The 25,715-nt window shown below is 48.0% G+C and overlaps 1 protein-coding gene across 1 annotated transcript; it reads left to right on the forward strand.

Moving 5' to 3' along the window:
• The first annotated feature begins 12,028 nt into the window (after nt 1-12,028).
• LOC120640568 (4-coumarate--CoA ligase-like 7) lies at nt 12,029-25,501 on the forward strand. Its single transcript, XM_039916438.1, has 5 exons — nt 12,029-13,121; nt 23,707-23,893; nt 23,976-24,121; nt 24,226-24,293; nt 25,030-25,501. Exons 1-5 carry the CDS (start codon nt 12,078-12,080, stop codon nt 25,256-25,258), a joined length of 1,674 nt encoding a protein of 557 aa, XP_039772372.1. The 5' UTR covers nt 12,029-12,077; the 3' UTR covers nt 25,259-25,501.
• The last annotated feature ends 214 nt before the right edge of the window (nt 25,502-25,715 follow it).

Below are 25,715 nucleotides of genomic sequence, written 5' to 3' on the forward strand. Positions count from 1 at the left end.
AATATTTTATTTTACCCCTGTTTGTTTATGTAATTGAATATCCAATCAATTAGTTCATCAACTTGTCTATACCTTAACTATCACCTTCCCTGCGGAAATATAAATCACACCCCGAAATACTCCAGAGTAAAATGCTTCAACAGTATTCCATGCGATTGCGGATTCACTCGTAGTTTACGAAATACCTATTACTCTCTTGGCATCTGCGGGTGTTCTCGCCTAGGAGTACCCAACCTACCGGTGGTGCTGGTAAATGCCAGCAATGACATCAGTAGTGGGCCTTGCCGAGATCGTTGTTGACCAGGGTCCACACTCAAAAGGGTCAGCGGTCAAAGGAGAGGTCCACAGATCAGCCACACAGGGCAGCACGTTTGGAAAAAAAAAAGAAAACATCATAGCATTAATGGGCTGAAGGATACTCGGGCGCACCTGCTGGGTGGACAGGCTGGTAAAAGGCTCGGCTAAGCTTTTGGCGCGTGTGTGTGGCTCACCTGTGGGCGAAATGCCCAAAAGGGCTTTTGCCACGCCACGCTGCCACGTCCCGGCGGCAGGGGCGGAGCCAGCAACCTCTATGTCACAATGTTGTCAACTCTATACATGAACTGTTTCAAAAAAGTGATTACACACTGACATCAGTGAATGCATGTAGCTCCGCCCCAGCCCGGCGGTGGTGAGCAGTGACCACGGCGGGGTAAGGTAACGGTGAGGCGGCGGCGCCATTGGCAAGGAAGAACAGAGCTAGACTACAGGACCAAACGTAGGGAGAGTGTTGTAATCTTAGCGGTCCACGGTGCATCAAGAAATCAGTGATGTGCTAAGCAAATGAGATGTTGAATGTCACGACCTAATCGCTGAACTGGCGACATTAATGCATACGAAAATTTTCATACCCATTGTTCAAGAATATAATCGACCTCACATTCTCACCTACCACCGATCCTGAAGTACTATATAGTGCTTTCATAGCTAACCACTTCCGTCCGATCTTGAAAGTGAACTTATGAGTTGGTGGCCAAATAAATTGACGGAAAGATGATTAAATCCTTGGATCTGTGAAGAAAGAGACAGAAAAGTGGGAACCCGTGATCTGATCTTGACAAAGCTGTGTGGATTCACGCCGTGGGCAGGGAACGCTACGGTGCAGGTGTGTGTGCATCAGAGTGATCCGATTCCGATCCGGACGTCAGCTGACCTGGAGAAACAGCCACAGACAAATCCATCAGATTTAGGGCGCGCATCTATGGCCGAGGTGCCTGCGCGAAGGTCGACATTGAAGCCTAACACGAACCAGAGTGTCACGGCCGGGTCGGTTCGATTGCGTCTTCGTGGCCGGTGCAGACGAAGAGGGGGCTCGTGCGCTGCCCCCTAGGCTGTTGTCGAGGAGGATACGAATTAACTGCCATCAAGTAGTCCTACGGAAGGCGAGGGATACGAACTGCCCTAAACCTTAAACCCTCGTCGACCCTTTCCTCCCTCACGTTCAGAGCCCCTCATCCCCCACCCACCCACCCTCACGTGTCGCGGGCACTCATCCTTCTACCTGCTACCGTTGCTGCTGCCAACGCCAACAGACATTCTTGCTGTTGGAAAAATAGACAACTGTAACTTTAAATTCCGAACTAGATTTATCATGACGAAAATTAAATCTAGCATGCATGACTCTAACATACTAGACAGTACGTATATTATAAACATGATCTCAGAAAACATGATTATGAAACAGATCTGATCACAAAATACGTACTGTGCGGGAGCCGCCGGGAAGAAGAAAGGTGCAGACGAGACGAAGATGGTCCTTCGAACGGAGCGCAGCAACCGGCGCTGCAGACGACGGTATGCCGCAGCTCCTGACTTGGACGGAGGACGAGCCGTGGCGAAGAAGATGAGCAGTCGCGCTTAGCGCTTCCCAAAAACCTTATTCGCCCTCTCCCGGTGCAGGATCACAAGAGCGAGCGGTTCCGGAGACCTGCTCTCCCGTTCGCCGGTGCACACCGGCGCTCGGGATGGAGAAGACTACGGTGGCGGCGCAGCAACGAGAGGATGCAAAACCCTAACTCAGATTAGATCTTCTTATGAATTCCCAAACCTTGGGGACTCCACGTATAACGATCTATGGTGCATTTTTCCATGAGGGAGGTGGTTCGTATTTAAAGGGAGAAAAACACCCTACATCCTCGTCCATTAGTAATACGGGACTAATAGATGGTGTACCTCCTCTTTACGCTAATGGGTCTTTGAGATTTATTAGGATTATTTATATGGTCCAAGGCTCCAAGCCCATAAATCTAACAATCCCCCACCAGATCTCAAATACCCATTTATAGATTTTGCATGTTTCTCACTACTGTTTGATATACCAGTGTTTTAGTGTGGACTGTTAAGTAGAACTCTCACCTAGAGCTCCAAGCTACACTTATCCACAACTTGAACAATAGACTACGCCTTGAATTGCAAGTTTGGTGCGAACAAGTTTCACTCAAAGTCATAACCAGTACAAAGCTGCCAGTAGCCTTCTCCGCGGGTGGAGCATATACGTCGTACTCTCTGGTCTCTTCATGAGTTTACTAGAGATCACCTAAATCTCACATACTGCGATGTTAGACAGTCAGACTCATATAGGTGTGTTCTTTCAAGAATGCTCTATAGGACAGCACCTTTGCTCATTAGAGCCAACAGAAACACATTAAGGCAAATAGCCAACCTGTCTTACAGCAACTGAGAGTATTGCATCTTTTCTTAGAGAGGGTTTAACTATTACTCTCCTCAGTTCACCATCAGCTTGTTCTCCCCAAGTCCTAATTCACGGGATCTCCGATCACATAGATTGGGTTACCACTGTGGCAACTTATACGGGTCTCATACCCATCTCCCTTGATGCACTATCTATCACATTCCGTGATAATCCTTCTGTAAAGGGATCTGCCAGGTTATTGTCTGTTTGAATATAAGTCACACTTATCACTCCGGAGTTTCTCAACTTCCTGACAGACTTCAGTCGTCTTTTAACATGTCTTGATGACTTTGCATTATCCTTAACACTGTTCACTTTGACTATCACCGTTTGATTGTCAAAGTTCATAAGGATGGCCGGCACTGGTTTCTCAACCACAGGCAAGTCCATCAAGAGCTCACGCAGCCACTCTGCCTCAACAGTGGCTGTGTCCAAAGCAGTAAGTTCTGCTTCCATGGTTGACCGCGTCAAAATGGTCTGTTTGCAAGACCTCCATGATATCGCACCACCTCCAAGGGTAAACACATACCCACTCATGGCATATAGCTCATCAGCGTCAGATATCCAGTTTGAATCACTATATCCCTCAAGCACAGCAGGGTGCCCAGAATAGTGAATCACTCATAGTACCTGCTAGATAGCGCATAACTCTTTCAAGTGCATGCCAATGATCAGTACTCAGGTTTGACATGAACCTGCTCAATTTACTCACAGCAAAAGATATGTCGGGTCTCGTTACGCTAGCTAAGTACATGAGTGAACCAATAATCTACGAATATCTCAGTTGATCTTTGGCAATTTTCCTGTCCTTTCTCAACATCACACTAGGGTCATAAGGTGTTGGAGAAGGCTTGCTGTCGATATAGTCAAAACGGCTCAAGACCTTTTCCACATAATGGAATTGTGAAAGAGTAATCTCATTCTCAACCTTAATAAGCTTGATGTTAAGGATAACATCAGCTTCTCCTAGATCCTTCATATCAAAGCTCTTTGAAAGAAAGGACTTGACCTCATTGATCACATCAATGTTTGTGCCAAAGATCAGTATGTCGTCCACATACTAGCATAATATCACTCCTCCACCCCCGCCATAGCGATAGTACACACATCTATCAGCCTCATTAATGACAAAGCCCGCAGAAGTTAAAGTTCTGTCGAACTTCTCATGCCATTTTTTAGGTGCTTGTTTCAACCCATACAAAGACTTCAAAAGCTTACACACCTTGTTTTCTTGATCTTTCATTACAAATCCATCAGGCTGATCCATGTAGATCTCCTCATCTAACTCTCTATTTAGGAAAGCTGTCTTAACATCCATCTGATGAATGATAAGACCATATGAGACAGCCAAGGAAATTAATGCTCGAATAGTGGTCAATCTAGCGACAGGTGAATAAGTATCAAAGAAGTCTTCGCCTTCCTTTTGTGTGTACCCTTTAGTAACAAGCCGAGCCTTGTACTTGTCAATAGTACCGTCAGGTTTAAGCTTCTTCTTGAATATCCACTTACATCCTATTGGCTTGCAACCATAGGGTCGTTCAGTGAGCTCCCATGTTCCATTAGAAAGAATTGAGTCCATCTTACTTTGTACTGGTTCTTTCCAATCATCTGCATCTAAAGATGCATATGCCTCTGCAATGGACGTGGGAGTATTGTCCACAAGGTACACAGTGAAATCATCACCAAAGGATTTTACAATCCTTTGTCTCTTGCTCCTTCTAGGAGCTTCACTGTCATCCTTCTCTAGGACATGTTCATGTTCATCGGATTGTTCAGAAGACTCGATAGGTACTGCAGGTTGAGGAGTTATCTCTATCAAAAATCTAGAATTATTATGCATATCTTTCATAGGAAAAATATTCTCAAAAAAATTGCATCACGAGATTCTATAGTAGTATCAACATGCACATCTGGTATCTCAGATTTAACCACTAAGAATCTATAAGCAATGCTCCTCTAAGCATATCCTAGAAAGACACAATCCACTGTCTTAGGTCCCAACTTGCGCTTCTTTGGAATAGGCACATTAACTTTCGCTAAGCACCCCCACGTACGCAGATAAGAAAGTGATGGTTTTCTCCCATTCCACATCTCATATGGAGTTTGATCTTGATTCTTGTTTGGAACTTTATTCAAGACATGACACGAAGTTAATACAGCCTCCTCCCACCATGCCTTAGAAAGACCAGCTGTGTCTAACTTGGAGTTAACCAAGTCAGTCACCGTGCGGTTTTTCCTCTCGGCAATCCCGTTTGATTCGGGAGAATAGGGAGGCGTCCTCTCATGAATAATTACACGCTCCTCACAGAATTCATCAAATATTTTGGGAAAATGCTCGCCACCACGATCTGACCTTAGACGCTTGATCTTTCTATCTAGTTGATTCTCAACTTCAGCTTTATAGATTTTAAAGTAGTCTAATGCTTCGTCCTTAGTTCGTAACAAATAAACATAGCAAAAACTAGTCGCATCGTCAATTAACATCATGAAGTATTTTTTCCCACCTTTTGTCAACACACCCATCATCTCACATAGATCAGAAAGTATGAGTTCTAGAGGTACCAAGTGTCTCTCCTCAGTAGCCTTGTGAGGCTTCCGAGGTTGCTTTGATTGCACACAACTATGGCACTTAGAACCTTTAGCAATGGTGAATTTCGGAATTAAACACATGCTGGAAAGCGAGACATCAAACCAAAATTAACATGACATAAACGTGAATGCCAAACACTCGCATCATCGCTAACGTTGCCACAAATATGGTTCACCGACTTATTACAAATTCAGCAAGAGAAAAACGGAACAAGCCTTCGCAATCATAGCCTTTACCGATGCTTGATCCATGTTTCGACACGACAAATTTATTGGACTCTAACACTACCTTAAACCCGTCCTTGCATAGGACTGACCCGCTGACCAGATTCTTGTTGATAGTGGGCACATGCTGCACGTTCCTCAGCTGCCCGATCTTTCCCGAAGTAAACTTCAGATCTACCGTGCCAACACCATGAACAGAAGCATGTGAACCATTCCCCATCAGCACAGAGAAGTCCTGGACGGTCTGGTAAGAAGAAAACATAGAGATGTCAGCACACACATGAACATTAGCACCCGTATCAAGCCACCAACTTGTGGATTGAAAAACTGAAAGAACTGTAGGTAAATTACCATACCCATCTCCAGTGTTGCTTATGGTCACCATGTTGACATCCTTGGACTCATTTGCTTTCTTGGCCCTGCGGTCTGCCCGATCTGGTTGGAGAAGTGTCCAAGCTTACCACATGCATAGCACTTTTCCAAAGCCTTGTTCTTCTTCTTGAAGGTAGTGGTTTTGTTAGGCTTGTTGTTCCCTTTGTTCTTGCCATGTTCGAACTTTTGGACCAGGTTGGCGCTGGACTGGCCTTGATCTCCTTTCTCAGGCACGTCCTTCTTTCGAGCCTTCTCCTCAACATCAAGAGTCGCTATCAGATTTTCAACTGATATCTCCTGTCTCTTGTGTTTCAGAGTTGTGGCGAAGTTCCTCCACTGGGAAGGCAACTTTGCAATAATGCATCCAGCCACAAACTTGTCGGGAATAGAACACTTAAGGAGATCAAGATCCTTGACAATGCACTGCACTTCATGCACCTGTTCCACCACAGAACGGTTATTCACCATGCTGTAGTCATGGAAATTCTCCATGAGGTACAGTTCATTGCCCGCATCTGTTGCATCATACTTAGCAACCAGAGCATTCCCACAGCGTCTTCGCCTCTGTCTCATCAATGTAAACACGGACTAATCCGTCTGACAGATTGCTAATAATACATCCGACAAAGAGATTATTGGCATCATCGTACTCCTTCTGCTCTTCAGCAATAAGTACGCCCTCAGGCTTGCCAAGTCTCATGTCCCAGATGTGCATAGCAGTAAACCAGAGGCGAACATTGGACTTCCAGATCTTAAAGTTCAGGCTAGTAAACTTTTCTGGCCTCAGTGACTCAGCGAAACCAGCCATTGTTAAATCAACAGATTGCCTATAATAATGTTTTTGGATTGTTGGAAAAATAGACAACTGTAAGTTTAAATTCCGAAGTAGATTTATCATGACGAGAATTAAACCTAGCATGCATGACTCTAATATACTAGACAGTACGTATATCATAAACATGATCACAGAAAACATGATTATGAAACAGATCTAATCACAAAATATGTACTGTGCGGGAGCCGCCGGGAAGACGAAAGAGCAGACGAGACGAAGACGGTCCTTCGAACGGAATGCAGCAACCGGCGTTGCAGACGACGGTACGCCGCAGCTCCTGACTTGGACGGAGGACGAGCCGTGGCGAAGAAGATGAGCAGTCGTGCTTAGCGCTTCCCAAAAACCTTATTCGCCCTCTCCTGCTGCAGGATCACAAGAGCGAGCGGTTCCGGAGACCTGCTCTCCCGTTCGCCGGTGCACGCCGGCGCTCGGGATGGAGAAGACTACGGTGGTGGCGTAGCAATGAGAGGAGGCAAAACCCTAACTCAGATTAGATCTTCTTATGAATTCCCAAACCTTGGGGACTCCACGTATAACGATCTATGGTGCACTTTTTCTATGAGGGAGGTGGTCCGTATTTAAAGGGAGAAAAACCCCTACACCCTCGTCCATTAGTAATACGGGACTAATAGATGGTGTACCTCCACTTAGCACTAATAGGCCTTTGAGATTTATTAAAATTATTTATATGAGCCAAGCCCATAAATCTAACACTTGTCACTGCCTCATTGACCCTCGGGACCGCCCACCGCGGCCACCCGCGCCAGGCAGGGCCGCCGCCATCCCACAGTTCGTGCGCGGCGGCTAGGCCCGGGCGGAAGGGGGTGCTACCCATGCGGCCGCACACTCCAAAATTTGTACGCAGTCCATCACCATCAATTTAATTATACTAAATAACTCTTACTCCCTCCGTCATCTAAATAGTGAAATTCTAGTTTTCCAGACAGATTAATGATACTGTGAAAGTATTTTTATACTCTCATTTGTTTGCCACATGTGATTAGTGTTTTCATGCAAATCAAATCTGACCACTTAATTAGGCAAGTAATTGAGATCCAATCTCTAGAATTGCACTTTTTATGAATTTTTTTTCAAACTTGGATTGTATTTTTCATGAAACGGATGGAGTATGTTGTTCCTAACCAGCCGGCCTAAATGCAACGCTGGAGACGCCCCCCTAACCAAAAGGCCGACTGCCTGCTATATTGCCCAATAACCCTCGAGTCTAGCTAGTTGTCGGTCCAAATATTAAAGATTTTATTTCAAGGGACACGACAGGAATAAATTTGTTTAGGTAAATATTATACAAGCTTAAATAGATACTATTCTTGACATGTTTCGCTCCTATATAATAGATTATATTATATTTAATATTTAATTATTCTAATTTACTAGTCTATTAAAGAAACTCCAAAAGCTTCCTTAAAATTACCCCAAACCCTTATTAGAGGAAAAAAACAAAAAAAGTTAACCTCCAACAGCTCCCCTATCATTGCCGCAAAAATCCGTGCTCCCGTATCCATCCTCTGCTGCCGCGCATATTTGCGTGACCTGCTCTTCCCCAATCGGCCTCTTCACCAGCGCCTTTCCCGCGCAATGCAACGCATCAACTGCATATGGTTGAAGCTACTAACGATTTGGATCCAAACCGGGTTGAGTGGTTTGGTTTTGCCTCTGGATTCTGATTGGATGGGGAGCAAATGGGTTCTATGCACGTATGGTTTGGTTTGGATTAGTTTCAGAGTGCAAACGGTTTCAATTAGTTTGGATTGGTATGATTTGCTCCCTTACACAGTCCTCACATAAAGAGTCGGACTCTAAAAATAAACCTCGCGTTCATACTATAAAATTTTATCGAAATTGACTTAAACTTATTGGAGATGACTCAGTATAACTGGCAGCTACTCTGTGTAAAGCAGTGTTGCTAGAACTATACGTGAGCCCCACGTCAAGAGCCGGACCCTAGAAATAAAAGCTTGCATTCACACTATAAAATTTTATCAAAATTGACTGAAACTTGTTGGAGATGATTCAGTATGACTGGCAACTATTCTGAGCAAAGCAGTGTGACTAGAACTACACATGGGCCCACATCAAAAGTTGGACACTAAAAATAAAACCTCACGTTCACACTATAAAATTTTATCGAAATTGACTGAATTTTTTAAAAATGACTCAATATGACTGGCAGCTACTATGTGCAAAACAGTATAGTTTGAACTAATGTGGACCCTATATTAAGAGCGGAGCCACTAAATTAGTTAGAGAGAATTTGACGTAGTAGTTTGAAATCAGTTTATTTGGATTAAAACTATTGGTTTGGTTTGTTTTGAAGCAAGAGAGCAAGCAGTTTGGGTTGGTTTGAGTGGAATAGCAACCGGATGGAGTTGGTTTGGTTTCTGAAGTATATTAATAATAAAATAATTTGGTGTGATTTTGGTTTGGTTTCCAAACCAATTAGCAGGTTGACATATGTTGGCATGGTTCCCTCCGCCTGACGAGCACGCTGCCGGCCCGCCTGCTTCCTACTCCAGCAGATGACGCCGCGGAGGCCGAGATGGAGCCGTCGGCGGTGTCCACGCTCCCGCCGGCCGTGGCAAACGGGTCGTCATCCCGGGACGCGTATGCTGCTGCGGCGGCTGGTGTCCGGGCCGGCGCCGCGGGCTGCCGTAGGACGGGCGCCGTCAGGATGCGGTACTACTGGCCTGCTGGGAGTCGCGGGAGGTGAGTGGTGCGAAGCCGACCATGAAGAAGTGGAGCGCACGGGAAGGGGATGAGATTGACGGCTTGCTTGCAGAGGTCGGAGTTTTTTTTTTGAGAAGGAAAAGCCGCCGGGGAAGAAGTATCAACAACAGAAGAAGAAATCAAGACAAGAAAAAGGCACAAATCTGATGATCAGATGAACCCTGTGTGGGCTAGTGGGGCCCAACAAGGGGTCCACGTGATGACTTGGTGAATTTTGAAATATTGAGGAGTTTATTATTAGAGATCTGCTGTGGAATGATATGATTTTGGGGAAATGAATTTTTAGTAAAGCTCCCAATAAATACTTTTAGGGAAGATTTTTTTGAAAGACTCTGGGAGTTGCTTAGGCTATCTGTACTCATCGTCCTCTAAATTCATCCCCTAAGAGAATATTCTCATTCTGGTCATCAAGATTTTCGTCTTTACATTCAGTTTTGCTGCACTCGTTTATCCTCTATATCTACTCTACAACAACTACCAGCAGATGGGACCCACGCGTCAGTTTTTTTACCTCGCGCCCTCCCTCCCTCATCTTTCTCTCTCCCAGCCTTCCTCCCTCTCCACCATCTCCCTCTCCTCTCTCTCCGCCATGGCTGAGCTCACCCATCTCTCCGCCCCCCTCTCTCTGGCCCTCTCCTCCGGCCAACCCCGCGCCTCCCTCCCCCGCCGGCGAGCTACGCCTCCGCAAACAGGGGCCGCGGGGCGAACCGCGCCTCCGCAGGCATGCTGGGCCGCCGCGAGCGGCGGGTGGAAGCGCGGCCGAAGGGGGCCTTGGCCTGCGGGGCGGCAGAGCGGCCCTGTGCGCACCGGCGGGGCTCCTCGGTTCTGCTCGAGCCCCTGCTCGCGGCGGGGCGGGCCTCGACGGGGCTCCTCGGCTTGATTCGGGCGAGGACGAGGCGGAGGTGACCAGCGGCAAGATGGCCCCCGCTCCTCACGGCCGCCCCTCCGCCCGCTAGCCCCTCCGCACGGCACCCAGTCCGCTCCTCCTCCGCCCGTCCACCCTCCCTCCCTCGACGGATCTAGGTCGTGGCGGAGGCCCACGCGGGGCCTCGCGCCTCTGCTCTGCTCGACTGGGAGAAGGCGGGGCCGGGGCGAGCACCACGGCCGTGCACTCAGGGGAACCGGCCGCAGCGGCGCGAAATCCTTGGCTTCGGAGCAGAGGCGGCGCGGCTCGGCTCGACTCAGGCAGCGCAGCGGCCATGGCGTGTTGGAGGCCCGCGGCGGCAGCCATGGCGAGGCGGAGGCGCGCGGGCTCGAGGGCGGCGGAGGCCCGTGCAGGGGTGGCGGAGGCCGGCGCGGAGGATTCGAGCGAGCTCCTCCGGCGGGGCTTCGCCGTCCGCGACGGCCTCCCGGCACCGGCAGTGGCATCCGGCCAGGCGCGGTGAATCCCGACGGCGGCGGCGTCTCGTCTCCATCTCCTCTCTCTCGTGCGCGGGGCAGCAAAGGCCACAGCTCGGAGGATACCGTGCTCCTCCACTTCCGCTCGCAGTAGGGGATCCGGAAGCGTCCGCTTGTTTGGCAGACGACTCCCAGTATGCCGCTGCAGCGTTTTTTACGCCAAATCCTCCTTTAGCGAGTTTTACGGTGTGCCGCTGCGGATAGCCTTAGGCCTAATTTTTGAGTTTCGCACAGGACCCCTTTTTTATAGTGTCACGGCCCTGGCGGCGGCCCTAGAGTCAACTCGCAAGGCACGATGCAGGCATTCCCCCAAGTAGCGCTCGTCGATGGGTGGGCCCAGGCGCTCATTGACGATTCGTAGCCTGGGACTGATCACTCATGGCGCGTAGAAGTTGGACGATATCTTGGTTCTTGGCTTGGCTGTCGATCTGGGCAAGAAACAAGTTAAGCCATCATCATTTTTATTGAATTATTGTTCTCTATACTCTGATACGGGAAGTTATGAACATGGTGGTGGGATAATGCTATCTGTTGGTGCCGAGCGGAGTTAAGTGTAATAATTTTTATTATATGAACATGGCTTTGCGGCGCCATATTTGATCGGAGTCATTTCATATCTCTCATTATTATTAGTACAGTCAATCGAACCAATGGCAAAAGGGGCAATCCACCCTCAGAACCCACTTTTCTACGGCTGAGGACTTCCAAGCCACCAAATACCTCATCCAACAAGTTCCAACTCCGCCTCGAGCATGCTTCGGTTGGAGAGTAGAAAAAGATAAGTTGGTGTAGAAAAAGATGAAGTTCGAGCCATGCCAAATTATATCTTAGTCTTAAGAAACACGACGAAGCCAGTAAAATATGAAGTTGGAGCCGTGCCAAATCATATCTTAATCTTTAAAAAATCTTTAAAAAAAACACGATGAAGCCATCATTGCTAAATCATTTGCTTGTTTGGGATCTCACCTACCAAGTAGCACTCTGCGTCTCTGGCTTCAGGCTTGAGGCTTGTACACAGTACCTAGCCTGCGCAACTGAACAGATTCTGCCCCTCAGAAACTGCGCAAACGGCCACACCGTTTCTATAAAAACCGAACAAGCCACCTGACAAAATCACCACCCGCCGGGTCCGCATTGCGCCAAGCCCTCCGGCTCCGTCGCGAGTGCGTGCCGAGAGAGGAGATGGCCACTCAGGCGCCCGCGGCCAGCGCCTGCATCGCTGCTCCCGGCGGCGTCCACGGCCGCAGCGGCTTCTGCGAGGCCACCAGGACGTTCCGCAGCCTGCGGCCGCCGGTGCCGCTGCCGCCGAAGGACGCCCCGCTCTCGTTCACGGCGTTCGCCTTCTCCCTCCTGCCGTCGTCCCCGCCCCCCGAGCACCCGGCCCTCCTCGACGCCGCCACCGGCGAGGCCGTGCCGTTCCCGGCGTTCCAGCGCCAGGTGCGCGCGCTCGCGGGGGCCCTGCGCTCGCGTCTCGGGCTCCGCCGCGGCGACGTCGCGTTCGTGCTCGCGCCGGCGCGGCTGGACGTCCCCGTGCTCTACCTGGCGCTGCTCTCGTTCGGCGCCGTCGTGTCGCCGGCCAACCCGGCGCTCACCGCCGCCGAGGTCGCCCTTCTCGTCGCGCTGTCCAAGGCGTCCGTCGCCTTCGCCGTGTCGTCGACCGCCGCCAAGGTGCCGGCCGGCCTCCCCACCGTCCTCCTCGATTCCGACCAATTCCGTTCCTTCCTGCGCCCGGAAGGCGGCGGGGAGGGGCTGCCGCCGGAGACGGTGGCAGTGCGCCAATCGGAGACGGCCGCGATCCAGTACTCGTCAGGCACGACCGGGCGGGTGAAGGCGGCGGCGCTGTCGCACCGGAACTTCATCGCGATGGCGGCGGGGTCCCACGCCCTGTCCCCAAAGCCGAGGCATGGCGGCTGCGACAGGATGCTCCTGAGCGCGCCCATGTTCCACTCGCTGGGGTTCTACTTCGCGCTCAAGGCCGTGGCGCTGGGGCAGACGACGGTGCTGGTGACCGACGCCGTGGCGCGGCGCGGCGTGAAAGGGGTGGTGGAGGCGGCGGAGAGGTGGGCGGTCACCGAGATGACGGCGTCGCCGCCGGTGGTGATGGCCATGGCGAAGGAGCCGTGCGTCCTGCAGACCCTGGGGCGGGTGGTGTGCGGCGGCGCGCCGCTGCCGACAACGGCAGCGGAGAGGTTCCGGCGACGGTTCCCCAACGTGGATCTCTGCATGGTAAGTTCTCGCCATGTCGCTTTCCTCATTATTGCTTCCCCTTTTTCGTTCTCAGTATCTTCTGTCACTTATTATCTTTCCCAGGGGAGGATACAGGAGGGGGGCTAGGGGGCTAAGCCCCCCTAAGCTCCCCTAATTACACGTAAAACACTGTAGCAAGACCTCTAAATCACCATTAAATCTTTACACAAATCAACATCTCTATTGTTTCAGCCCCCCTTGCCTCCAATCCTGCATCCGCCACTAATCTTTCCCCTATCTATTTTGTTTTCTGCCTCAAATTATTGTGAGCATCGTTGTGGTAGCTAGTCACCTGGATTCGATTTGCAAACCAGAAATTGAAGATTTGCTCGTCTTCCGCAAATCTTGCTCCAGTAAACCGTAAACCTACCAAAAATGATTTACCAGCTTAGAACGTACGAACGCATTTCCATTTCGTAATTTCAGACCCGGTATTTACACACAGAGAAATCGAAAGTAGTGTCATCCAGTTGGGGCAAGTTCACTCCAAAGACAGGACAGATCGAGCAGCTTCGTCGCTTGCACTGTTTGACTGAGGAGCGGCTACAATAGGATGTGGCTCCCGTCGACCGCATCACGCCTCTCTTCTGTCTCTACTCTAGGCGGCGAGCGCGGGTCGCACGGCGCGCGGAGGCCGCGAGCTGCGACCAAGCGAGCCCACAGGCGGCGAGCGGCGGATCGCACAGCATGCGGAGGCCGGGAGCTGCGACCGGGCCAGCAAAGGGGGCGCTGAGGAAGAGAATTTAGGGAGTTGTCTGAATGACAAGCGGAGCCCACAAAATCTTGCATTGGCTAACGGCGGCCAGCGGCAAACATTGCAATGGAATGGTTCCATCCTAGAAGCAATACAGCATAGAACCATGCATCCCATCGCTATAACTAAAGGACGGAGCCATCCAATCCTACCTCGGTCTCCATCCGGACGCGAATCGCGTGTATTATAGGGATGAAAACGGTCGGAAACGGTAATTATTCGGTAATCAGTTTTTTTGTCGTTTTTTTTATTGCGAATAAATAGGATATAGAATCTTGTATACAAATTTGTATTCTTGTTTTGAGCATTGAGCTTGTAAAGATTCATAAAAGGTAAACCTTAAATTCATCCTATATTTTCTCAAATGATAGATATAAAATTCGGTATGGATTCGGAAACAAATTCGGTATTTTTTCACTTTTTTTTTGTTGTGGGGAGAAAATAATGCATAAAATAATTTATGCAAAATTTTATTCTTATTTGTAATAATATGCTTGATAATATAAGAAATGATCACCATCAAATTTTATATATATCTATTTTAAAATATTAAATTTATTCTAACAGTTGAGATTACCACTTTCGTGTATAGATGCGTTGTTGGGCACAGAAGTACATTTGTTGCAGCAGGTACCTCATGGCTCATTTTAAATGGCTTAACTTATAGAGGGATGATGCGTAGGCATAGCCGCCTGACCCGCCTCGCCGCTGGTTTTCGATTAATTCTTGCTGGGGTAAGTGTCTTACTACCAGAACAAATCAAAGTTGTAGTTCGAGGGGAGGGACCGGAGAAAACTCAAAATAAGGAAAACAATTCATTAATCATTAAATACTAAAGGTTGCATCATGGTCAACTTTGAGCAACGTAATCTAATTAATAAAGCTCGCAACGCCACTAGCATCGGCAGTGAATGTTCATAGTTTTTTTTCTCTGTAACTAAAGGATCCTAGAGAAGAAGATTAGTTCCTGCCTGGGATTTAAAATAACATGCCATACTTTAATTCAGCTTGCAAAATAATAGAGTTATTGAAATCGACTTGTATGACTATGACAAAACCGCATTATTAGTTGGCATTAGGGCCTAAAACAATATCTACTATGTTATACTCCCTTGGTTTGAAAAGAAAACATATGACATTTACAACAAATTAGTTTAAAATAAATTACTTAGTTTGTTCAAAAAGTCATATATTTAAGAACATACAGATGGAGTAGTTATTACTCCCTCTATTCCAAATTATAAATCATTTTTGGCAAATTTAAATACATAGATTTTGTTATCTATTTAGAAAAAATTGTATATCTAAGTGCATAGCAGAATCTATATATCTAGATTTGCCAAAACGACCTACAATTTGGAACGGATGGGGTAATAGACAATGGAGAAGCCAACTTTTTGTGTAGTCAGGTGCTACAAGTATGATCAATCCACCACTGTATTTGTCCCAATCTGCGTCCCGGGGATAACACGAATATAATGTATAGTGAATTTATTCTTAAACGTTCATTTGGATGCCAACAACTGGGAGCTCTCAAACATCAAGGATCCGTTTAGAAAATTAGGATTTTGTTGAAGTTTGCACTGGATTCTTGGGATTTCTATCCTACAACCCCCTTCAATTTGGAAGAAACGTATTTCTTCAAATCATATCATATATATATCAAAGAGAAATGGTACAGTAAACCATTGGGCTTTGTCTTTCGGAGAGAAAACTTACGGACCCACCTCTGTTTAAGATGAGCAAATTTAAGTACGTAGCTATCACGCGGTTGGCATGGGCTACCTACTCGTATCTCGTTCGCCGGTTTTTTGGCCGGTGAGCAGCATTAGTTGTGTTTTGCAAGGCAGTTGTTTTCACGTGTCCTTTCAAGCAAGGGGTGGTTTGCTCCTTTGCCCTCGTGCTGCTTCCGCTCGCGTCTGTCTCTGTCTATATAACACAAATGATGGATGCGTGCATCAAGGATACAAGAGTTTTCCGAGTTAAAAAAAAAGGATACAAGAGTTTCCTCTCTAACGTGTCTCAGAAAAAATGATGTAGAATCTGAGTTGCTAGTTACTCCACCCACTGAAAACTGTAGACCGATTTAGCAAATCTGGATCCATAGCTTTTTCTATGCACCTAAATAAATATATTATATTTAAATACATTGCAAAAGCTTCATAGCAATATTTACCGAAACGGCCTGCAACTTGGAACGGAGGGACTATGAGCAAAGGTAAATCACAATAAATATCTACAAGGTCACATATTCTTGGGCCTTTCTAGAAAATAGCCTCGGACGTCACGTACAGTTGACCAGAGATTATCGTACAATTCAAAGTTATTTTATTGATAGATAGTACTCCTTTAAACTGTTGACTCTTAATTAGAAAGGGGCGGCTAAGAGTATTTCCAAGAGCTCTTGTATCTATGAATAGCTAAAATTCTGATATAGCTATTATGTAAAATGAAATAGCTAGTGAAAAAGAGATGAAATCCAACAGCTTCTCCAAAATCCAAAAAGAGATGGCTAGCGGTCAACGCTAGGCAAAGATACCTAGCGGCACCTCCTGGATAGAAAACGAGGATAGAAGACGATGTAGATAGAGTTTCTGTTGAATGTGAGTTTTTGTCTTTCTTTTCTATTTTTAGCTAACTCACCCAAAATACAAGAGCTTTTGGAGATGCTCTAAGTCGACCACCATGTGAGCCAGGGTATTAAGCCGCCGTTTGACTTGAAATAAACGACATGTTTTTAACGAAAAATAACGTAGCAGCAAACGTCATGTAGCAACGGGAGACCGTTCACTGCACGGAGGTGCACGCGTCGACGCCGAGGTTGTTTGATCGGTGTGTCCCCGGTGCCGGCTCCGGCAGCGGATGGCTTGGTCACGGGCGCGCGCGTCGACGTGCGCCGCCGCGCGCTGCAAGCCGACAAGATTTGGGTTGACAAGCATAGGGAGAAAACGAACTGATAAGATTCCGCAACGTAATGTGGCCGCTATTGTCCAAGTCCGGCCACAGAAGATGGGATGTTTTATGTGCATCTCAGCAACCAATCTCACATCCCGCGAGGATGGATCTGGTATAAACCACGTGGTCTCGTTGGAGAAGATGCAACCTGGGGGCATCATATGGAATAAAATAAGGTAGATTTTGTTAGAGTATCTTCGGCAGATAAACATCTCTTAATAGAAGTATTAGGATTTCCTAATACCACCTTAACAATTACTCAAAAAAAATACCACCTTAACAGATTATTGGGAGATGATTTTACAGTTCCCCAATAATTTAATCCTATAACAATTAACCTATTGGCAGACCAGAAATTTTCTCTTTATTTGTGTGTGTGCACTACTAGAAAACAAGTCAAAGGTCCACCCCAAAAGTATCGATATGTAGATGTAGGTACCGGTTCATCTACATACTGGTACTTTTGGGATGGATGGAATCTATGAGTGAGTACCTAAGGCTCTCTTTAGGTACCAGGTGGTAACTTTTACATTAGTACCGGATGGTACCACCAACCGGTGCCTATGGATAAGCCTTATGTACCGGTTGGTGTTATCGACCGGTACCTTAGGAGCCTTAGGTACCGATTGGTGTTACCAACCGGTGCCTTAGGCTCATCCATGGGTTACTTCAAAAAAAATATCTCTCTTTCGGTCAGAAGTGATGTGCATGTGAGATGGTAAGAAAGGTACACGCGAGGCAAGAGATCCTGAGTTCGAATCCCAGCCAACCATTTTTGACAAAAATACTATCAAAGAGAGCCTTTGGCACCGGTTTTTTTACCCGGTACTGATGACCATGGCCAAAGGTCCCAGTTTTAGGGTACCGGTTCAAAAACCGGTACCTTAGGCCCTCTACAACCGGTGCCTAAAGTCTTTTTTTCTAGTAGTGGTGTGGGGTGGGTGGGTGAGGGGGGCAGTTGGGTGAAATATTATGACAACCTAACAATTATCACTACTACAAAAAATAATCTACCGTGATCTTTTTTCAACACTTCCGTGGCGGTTAGAAAAGACTGTCTTGCAAAATCGATTAAGCAAGGCGGTGACTGTGTGCTCGCTAGCACGCCAAATAGGGAGGGGTGGAGGGCGTGAGGAAAAATTTAGGAGGCGGGTAGCGAGCGGCAGAGCGGTGGCCGGGGTAACATCCTAGTGGTCGCGTGAGTTGGGAGAATGAAGGGAGAGTTCCAGTTGGGAGACTCAGAAGTTGGTGGCCAGAGGGAAGGCTTACAGAATTGCAGTTTGGACCCGAACCCCAAACCTGCTTTAGCGGTCGATCGCGCACAGCATTTGCCGCAGTCGATGCGCAGGTCACATGTGGGTGGGCCCGTATGCCCTGGCACCTATCCATCGCCTCCATCCGCTTCTCTCTCTTTTTTTCCTCGTCCCATCTGCTCTTTCCCCTTCTCTTTCCTCACTTCCTTTTTCTCTCCAGTAGATCCAGCGCTCTTGGCAAAGCCCCGCGAGACAGTGCAGGCCAACGCCAGAATCCCCCCTGGGGCGAGCTCCGCACCGGCTGGGCGGGGCAGAGGCAGCGTGGCGGGTTCCCAGGGTAGCGGCGCGCTCGCCGGGGCGGAGGCGGTGCAGCGGGGTCCTCCCTCGGAGCTTGCCCTTGACGGCGGCGGCGAGCTCAAGGGGTAGCAGCGGTTTTTTTTCTTTCTTTCTTTCATTCTTCCTTTTTTTGGACGCAAAAGTTTTCTACATATTTTTGTCCAACTTTTCTTTTCCAATTTTGGATGCAATTTTTTTTCTTCAAGTTTTTCTACAAATTTTTCTGATTTTGGATGCAAAAGCTTTTTCTTCAAAAAATTTTCTCAACAATTTTCTGTTTCAAATTTTTCTCATCAAAATTTTGTTCTATTTCTCTACAAATTTTTCTCTCAAAAAAAAAGTCACTGAAAAGGAAAAAACGGTCGAAAGATAGTCCGATCCGGTGGTTGTTGGAGAATCGACCGTATGGTCCCGTCTTAAAGGGCAACCGTAAACTAGGCAGCCCCGACCGGAAGGGGGTGGGGAGAGAGTGAGAGCTAGGATTTCTGCGAATTGGGTTGGGAAATATGGGCCGAATTCGAATTGGACTAGTGTTGGGCGGTAGCTCGTTTCAGCTCGCGAGCTAACTCGATCCGGCAATATTTTGGTAATATTTTTCAACGAGCTAATAGTGCTAAAAGTTTGGCTTAGTTTGGTAATATATTTCAACGAGCTAAGTCAAGTCACTAACCAACCGAGTCGAGCGAGCCAACGAGCTACAAGTTTTTCATTCAGCCTGATGTTCGAGTGGGACGACCCCTCTCCACCCCTACAGCCGGTCGCTCCCTTCGCGCGCAATGCCCACCCGGCAACCGTCCAGCTTTCCCTCCACCGGCGACGCGCGACTCTTCCCTACAAGCCTCCCACAGGCCGGCCCCTCCAGGCCGGTGCCCCTAACCTGCCTGCCCGGGCCACCTTTGGCATCAAGCGGTCCAGCTTCTTGTACCTCTAGCCAGAGGAAAATTTGTTGAGCAGATTCTGCCGCATGTGCTTAACCCATATAGGTAGGTACGGCCTGGCCCTGGTGTGGGTACGGACTGGCCCAGGTGTGACCTGCTGCAGGTCTATCACGTGCTGGCGCCGGATGCGCATAACGCATGTGCATGTGCATCCAACAGATGTAGAAGATGCATGCAGTGGCGGACCCAGGTTGTGATGGGAGCCTAGTCAAATACAATACAAGGCACGCCTCTAGCATAAAAGACGAATGATAGATTTATCGGGTAGCATCTTGTGACTCAGTGACTGCTGCCTCGGAGCCCGGGCCGGTGCCCAGGGTCGCCGGGCCTTGGGTCCGCCGCTGGATGCATATATAGTTTGGGGTATTTTTGTCTCAGTTAACAGAGGTGCCAGTAGAATCTAACGAAGCACTAATTTAAGTTAGTGTTTATATCTTTTAGTAGTAATTTAGGTGGCATGGTCTTTTGATGTATATAGATGAGCGTACGGGCGGCCCGGCCCGACACGGCCCGAGCCCGGCACGACTGGGCACGACGGGCCGTCGTGCCGGGCCTAAACAGGCTTCGTGCCCAGGGATCGGCCCAAGGCACGTCCCGTGGGCCGATTTTCGTGCCGGGCTGGCCCGTCAAGCACGGGACCAGACGCCGGGCCGGGCAGCCCAAAAGCCCGTCACCAAAAAACATTTCAACATATTTCAAAAAAATTCCAGATCTCAAATCTAGACATGAATTATTCACATTTCACATGTATTCAAAGCACAAAGGCAAACACCCCCAAATCCAAAAGGCCAAAACCCCCAAAACCACCAAGACAAACAGATATAAGTTCAAATTATTGGGAAGAGCTGTTTGTGCAATGCTGCCTCATTAAAAACCTTTCTAGGTAAAACTCACCCTTGTGAGAAACCCTAGAAAGGAAAAAAGAGTGCAACCAGCTCAAGTTCAAGTTCAAAAGCCACCAGGCCAAATAGTTTTAGTGTCTTACAATTACAAGTTACAACAGCCACCAGGCTAAATGTCACTCACATCTCACTCTAACTCTCATCCCCAGCAGCAGCACCAGCATTGTCCTCATCAAGCCATAGGTTCTTGAACTTCTCCTCCAGCTCCAAGTCCTCCATAGAATGTTGTGCTCTCCTCGCAGCCAGCTCCCAGTCCTTGATGATGATCAGCTGCTCCACAGTCTCCGGGTTCAACCTTTTGCGCCGATCCTCTAGAATCCTGCCAGACTGACTGAAACAAGACTCTGAAGAAGTAGTTGAGACAGTAACCGACATAATATCCTTAGCCATGATAGAGAGAACTGGATAGGTTAGTTTATGATCATGCCACCAATTAAGGATATCAAATGAATCATCATATGCCACAACATTGTCACTGTCAAGATAGGCAGTGAACTCACATGTACCAGCAATAGGAATGTTACTAGAAGGACCAGATGTACCAGATCCTCCAGGCCCTCCAAAGATCTTACCCCAAGCCTGCTTCCTTCTACCTGTCAAACCTGATGGATGGGCTGTCCTTGCTGGCCTTGCTGCAGCAAACTTGTTTTCATACTTGTTATACAGCTTGAACAACTCATGCTTAACTTCATTAGCATACAGATTGTAATTGTAGGAAGTAGACTTAGCAAGCAAATCAAGAGCCATATGCAAACCTCTCAATTTAGCTCTAGGGTCAAGAATAAATGCAAATGAATATAACATGGGAATTTTTTTTCAGTACTTCTCAAACTTCATTCTCATAGGGCCTATAACAGTTTCAAGTTTTGAATCACCCCGACATTCATGGAAATGAGTAGAAATTTCAATTATATGATGCAGAACCAAAGGACTTGTGGGATAATACACTCCAGATAGAGCAACAGTTGATTCATAAAACAACTCAAGGAATTCACAAACCTTTTCAGCAATATACCAGTGCTCACCATTCAAAGCAGCATAGCCAATATTACCATTGATGAACACAGAAAATACATTCTTATATATAATCAGGTGCTTAAGCATGAGATAGGTTGAATTCCATCTAACATCCATATCCAAACCAAATTTACGAGGTCTAACACCCTTAAGCAAACAGTAGTCTTTAAACTCAGCAATTCTTTTATTAGATGCATTCAAATAACTAATTGCAGTTCTAAAGATCTCTATATAAGGTTTCAGCCTTTTCAAACCAGACTTCACAATGAGATTAATAACATGGCAAGCACACCTCTGATGCACAACATAGTAGGTTTTCTTAGATGGATTATCAGGATCAGTATCAACACCCAAGTAACCAGAAAAGATTGGAGCCAAAATTTGCATAGCATTATTATTAGAAGAAGCATTATCTAAGGAAACAGCAAAGATCTTATCAGTCATTCCGAATGCCTCAACCACATCAGAGATACGTTCAGCAATGTTTGTACCAGTATGAGACTCTTCAATCAATCTAAAACCAATCACATGTTTCTTAAGTTGCCAATCAGAATTGATAAAATGAGCTACAACAGTGATGTAATCCTCCTTTGCATTACCAGACCAGATATCAGAGGTCAAACAAATAGAATTGACACCAGGAAAGACAATATGTTTTAAGTTATTAATAGTGTCAATGAAAAGCTTCTCCAGATCTCTACTAGTTGAAAACCTAGACACTCTAACATGTCTAGGGTTATGAGTACGTTGAATGTAATCATCACAAGCATCATTATCAGCAACATATAAAGGCAGATCAAGCCTAGCAATCAATTTGCATAATTCAACCCTAGCAACCTCAAGTTTGTATTCCCAGTTCCTATATGATCCATCAGGGTTCATAGCAAGCCTAGTTTGAACCATTTTAGCATGATCAGCTTTCTTTTTACATGCATTTTGATGCCTAAGCAGGTGACCAGTGCCAGCAGCAGATTTAGCAGACAATCTATGGCGACAAAACTTGCAAACAGCAGCAATATGCACGCGCTTATCATCCAAGATTTCATCAAAATTATCCCAGACAGGAGATTGACGCTTAGATCCACAGGACTGAGACTCACTTACCGGCGGCACAGGGGCCGCGACAGCCTCAGTGACGTTGCCAAGCCCGAGGAAGGCAGCAGCATCAGCGCCACCCGCGTCGTCGACGTTGTCGGGCACGTGACCATAGTCAACCAGATCTTCGTTGATGGTTGCAGGGTACACGGCCTCGTCGATGTCGTCCATGGCCACCGGCCCCCGCGGCTCGTCAGATCCCCGCTCTCGGCCCCGTTCCTCACGGCGAATGCAGCATCAGCTCATCGCCGACTTACTGTGAAGAAGAGGTAGCTAGGGTTAGGGTTAGGGTTAAACAGCTAGGGTTAGAGAGAGGGGGTTGAGGTCTTGAGGAGGATGTACTTGCCTGCAAAGCCGGAGCCCGGCGCCGGAGAGATGGAAGAAGACAAGCTCGACGAAGGACGGCGGCGAGGATGACGACGACGCGGTGGACAGAGATGAGCAAACGGGCGAGGACGAGGTGAGGGAGAAGGATAGAGGGGGGAGGACGAGGTGGCGACACGGCGGTGAAGGACGAGGTGGCGAGGCGAAGTCCAATGCGGCGACGCCCGACCGCTGAGTCGCTGCAGCGGCGAAGGGGATGGCAGGCGGGGCGAGGGCGGGTCGGGAATGGATGGGGATTACGGTTAGGGTTGGGGAGGGGCGCCGCGCGGGGTCATATAAGGCTGGGGGTGTCGTTTGGGCCGGCGTGGGGAGGCTGGGCCGCGGCCGCTCGCTCCCGACAGTTGGCAGGCGCGGGGAGGGGCAGGCCGACCGTTGGGGTGGCCGGGCCAGACCGGGCCGAGGTCTTTTTGGGTGGGCTGTGCCGTGCCGCCCGGCAGGCCGAACTGGCGGCCCAAGAACGGCCTGGTGCACGGGCCGTGCTTGGCCCGGGCCCGGTGACTTCGGGCCCGTGCCGTGCTTGGGCCGTGCCGGGTCGTCCGTGCTCGGGCCGTCGGGCCGTACGCTCATCTATATTGATGTATTTTTCAAGAGTCGTGATCTTTGAGTACTATGGAACCAATTTGTCCATTAGAGAAAGCGAGACTAATGGAGATGATCTTGGACCCTACTGCTCTCCTCATCGCAACATCATATGGCGCATACAGTCCTGGAGTCAACTCACTTGCGTTGGTATTACAAAAGAGTTGCATTTTTCTAGAGACGCGCACCTTAATCAGTACTATACATTAAGCAGAATTTCAAGCTCCAATGGATCAAGCTCCAATGGATCTTGCCTTGTTCATTTCTTCCATCTCAAAAGAATTAGAAAGTCCTTGTATCAGAAATGCTATCATGCAGTTTTCCTCTCGATCTGAATCACATGAATTTCAGGGCTACGGCTCAACTGAGGCTGGTGGCATATCACTGATGATCGGTCGGGAAGAGTGCAACCGCATCGGCTCCGCCGGCCGTGTCTCGGAGAACACCGAGGTGAAGATCGTGGACCACGTAACCGGCAAGCCCCTGTCCGTGGGTCAGAAAGGGGAACTACTGGTGAGAGGGCCTGCCGTCATGAATGGTAACCAGAGTCGAATACCTGCTGTTCTTCGTATTAAATTTAGTCCAGATTCTGGCAATGTTTATGAGCTCAACCTTTGCAGGATACGTTGGAGACGATGAGGCGAACGCCAGCACGTTCGACTCTGAAGGCTGGCTTAAGACAGGGGACCTTTGCTACATCGATCAGGACGGGTTCCTGTTCGTGGTGGATAGGCTGAAGGAGCTCATCAAGTACAAGGGCTATCAGGTTTGGGGGTTTGGTTACCCTTAGTTCAGATTTCAGAACAAATGCCAAGCTAGAGTCTTGAGAGTCTGATCATTTAATTTGCCCCGGTGTGTTAAACACTGCAGGTTCCACCTGCGGAGCTGGAGCTCGTCCTGCAAGCGTTGCCAGAAGTTGTCGATGCAGCAGTCATGCCGTGAGTCCACTGGAACACCTCATTTGCCAACTGCTTCTCTGATCTACGAACCATACAATTACAGTTGCAGATACTCTAAATAAATCTTGTCTTGGGTCTTATTTGAAGGAGCTAAAGTTGAGTGCCAAACTTTAACACATATTAGCACTTACACATATGCTAAAAGCTTTTAAATCTTGGCTAAAGTTTCGTCCACCTATTAGGCTGTTTCCAGCAGTGCTCCTATCGCGATGCGGATGCGGAAATAACGAATCCTGAGCCTGGGCGGATGCGGTGCTACCGCTTCCAGGAGAGTGCAGATGCGGTTACGTAAAATACGAGATGGCCCTGGGCGCACTGCATATTGACGTGTTCTCTCTCCTCCCCGCATCCTCTCACGGTCTCACCTCCCACATCCGCATCCGCGTTCCGCTGGAATGCACGTTCTCCTATCGCGAAGCGGATAGTGGGTCCAGATGCGGATCAGGAACATTTTCCGCATGCGCAACCGCGTCCTGCTGGAACCAGTCTTAGCACTTCTGTTTGGATGAGCTAGTGCTAGAATTTAGCATTTGGATCTAGACGGGTCTTTAATCGTTTTGACCTTTTTTGTGCCATGTGTTCTAATTAAATTTCAATTGCAGCTTGACGCACTAGAACAAAGGCTGCCGGCTAGCAGTCACAGAAGTGTGCTCTGACTGCTCAGTTGTCATCTGCAGAGTTATTGGCAGGAATGATAGTTTGACTACATTTGCAGGTATCCGCATGAGGAGGCAGGGCAGATACCGATAGCGCTTGTTGTCAAGCAAGCAGGAAGCAAGGTCACCGAGGCTGAAATCATGGACCATGTTGCGAAGCGGGTAGCCCCTTATAAGAAGATCCGCAAGGTTCTGTTTGTGGACTCCATACCAAAATCTCCAGCTGGAAAGATACTGAGAAGGCAGTTGGCGAACTATGCGCAGTTTAGCGCTCTCTCTAGGTTGTGAATTAAGACTCGCGGGCTGCTGCTAGCGGTCCAGCAGACCCGGATTCGAGCCCTGCCTTCTTCTAAGTGCAACGCGGGGAGACCGTCTACCTCTTCCGGTCTCGTTTTTTTTTGTGTGATTTTTTTACCTGTGTGTGTACGGGTGCATGCATATATGTACGGAAAACAAAGATATGGTACAGCATTGCGTGTAAACATAAATTAGTGCGATTAAAAGACTTAACATGGTGCAAAATTCTACCCACGTATAGCCAAGCCAAGCCAAGACAGGACCAGACATGTCTTGTAGTACATGTCAGATGTGAGATAACTTTTATCTAAACTTCGTTCTAAGTCGCCATTCGTCGAAAAAAAACCCCACAAGCCCAAGGATTTTGGGCACGGCACCTTTATTCGGTACATGATGGTCATTGTTTTAAATACTACTTATTCTATTATTCGGTACAGACCAGTACAGA

The sequence above is a fragment of the Panicum virgatum genome, chromosome 7K (genome assembly GCF_016808335.1).
Source record: "Panicum virgatum strain AP13 chromosome 7K, P.virgatum_v5, whole genome shotgun sequence".
Lineage (NCBI taxonomy): Eukaryota > Viridiplantae > Streptophyta > Magnoliopsida > Poales > Poaceae > Panicum > Panicum virgatum.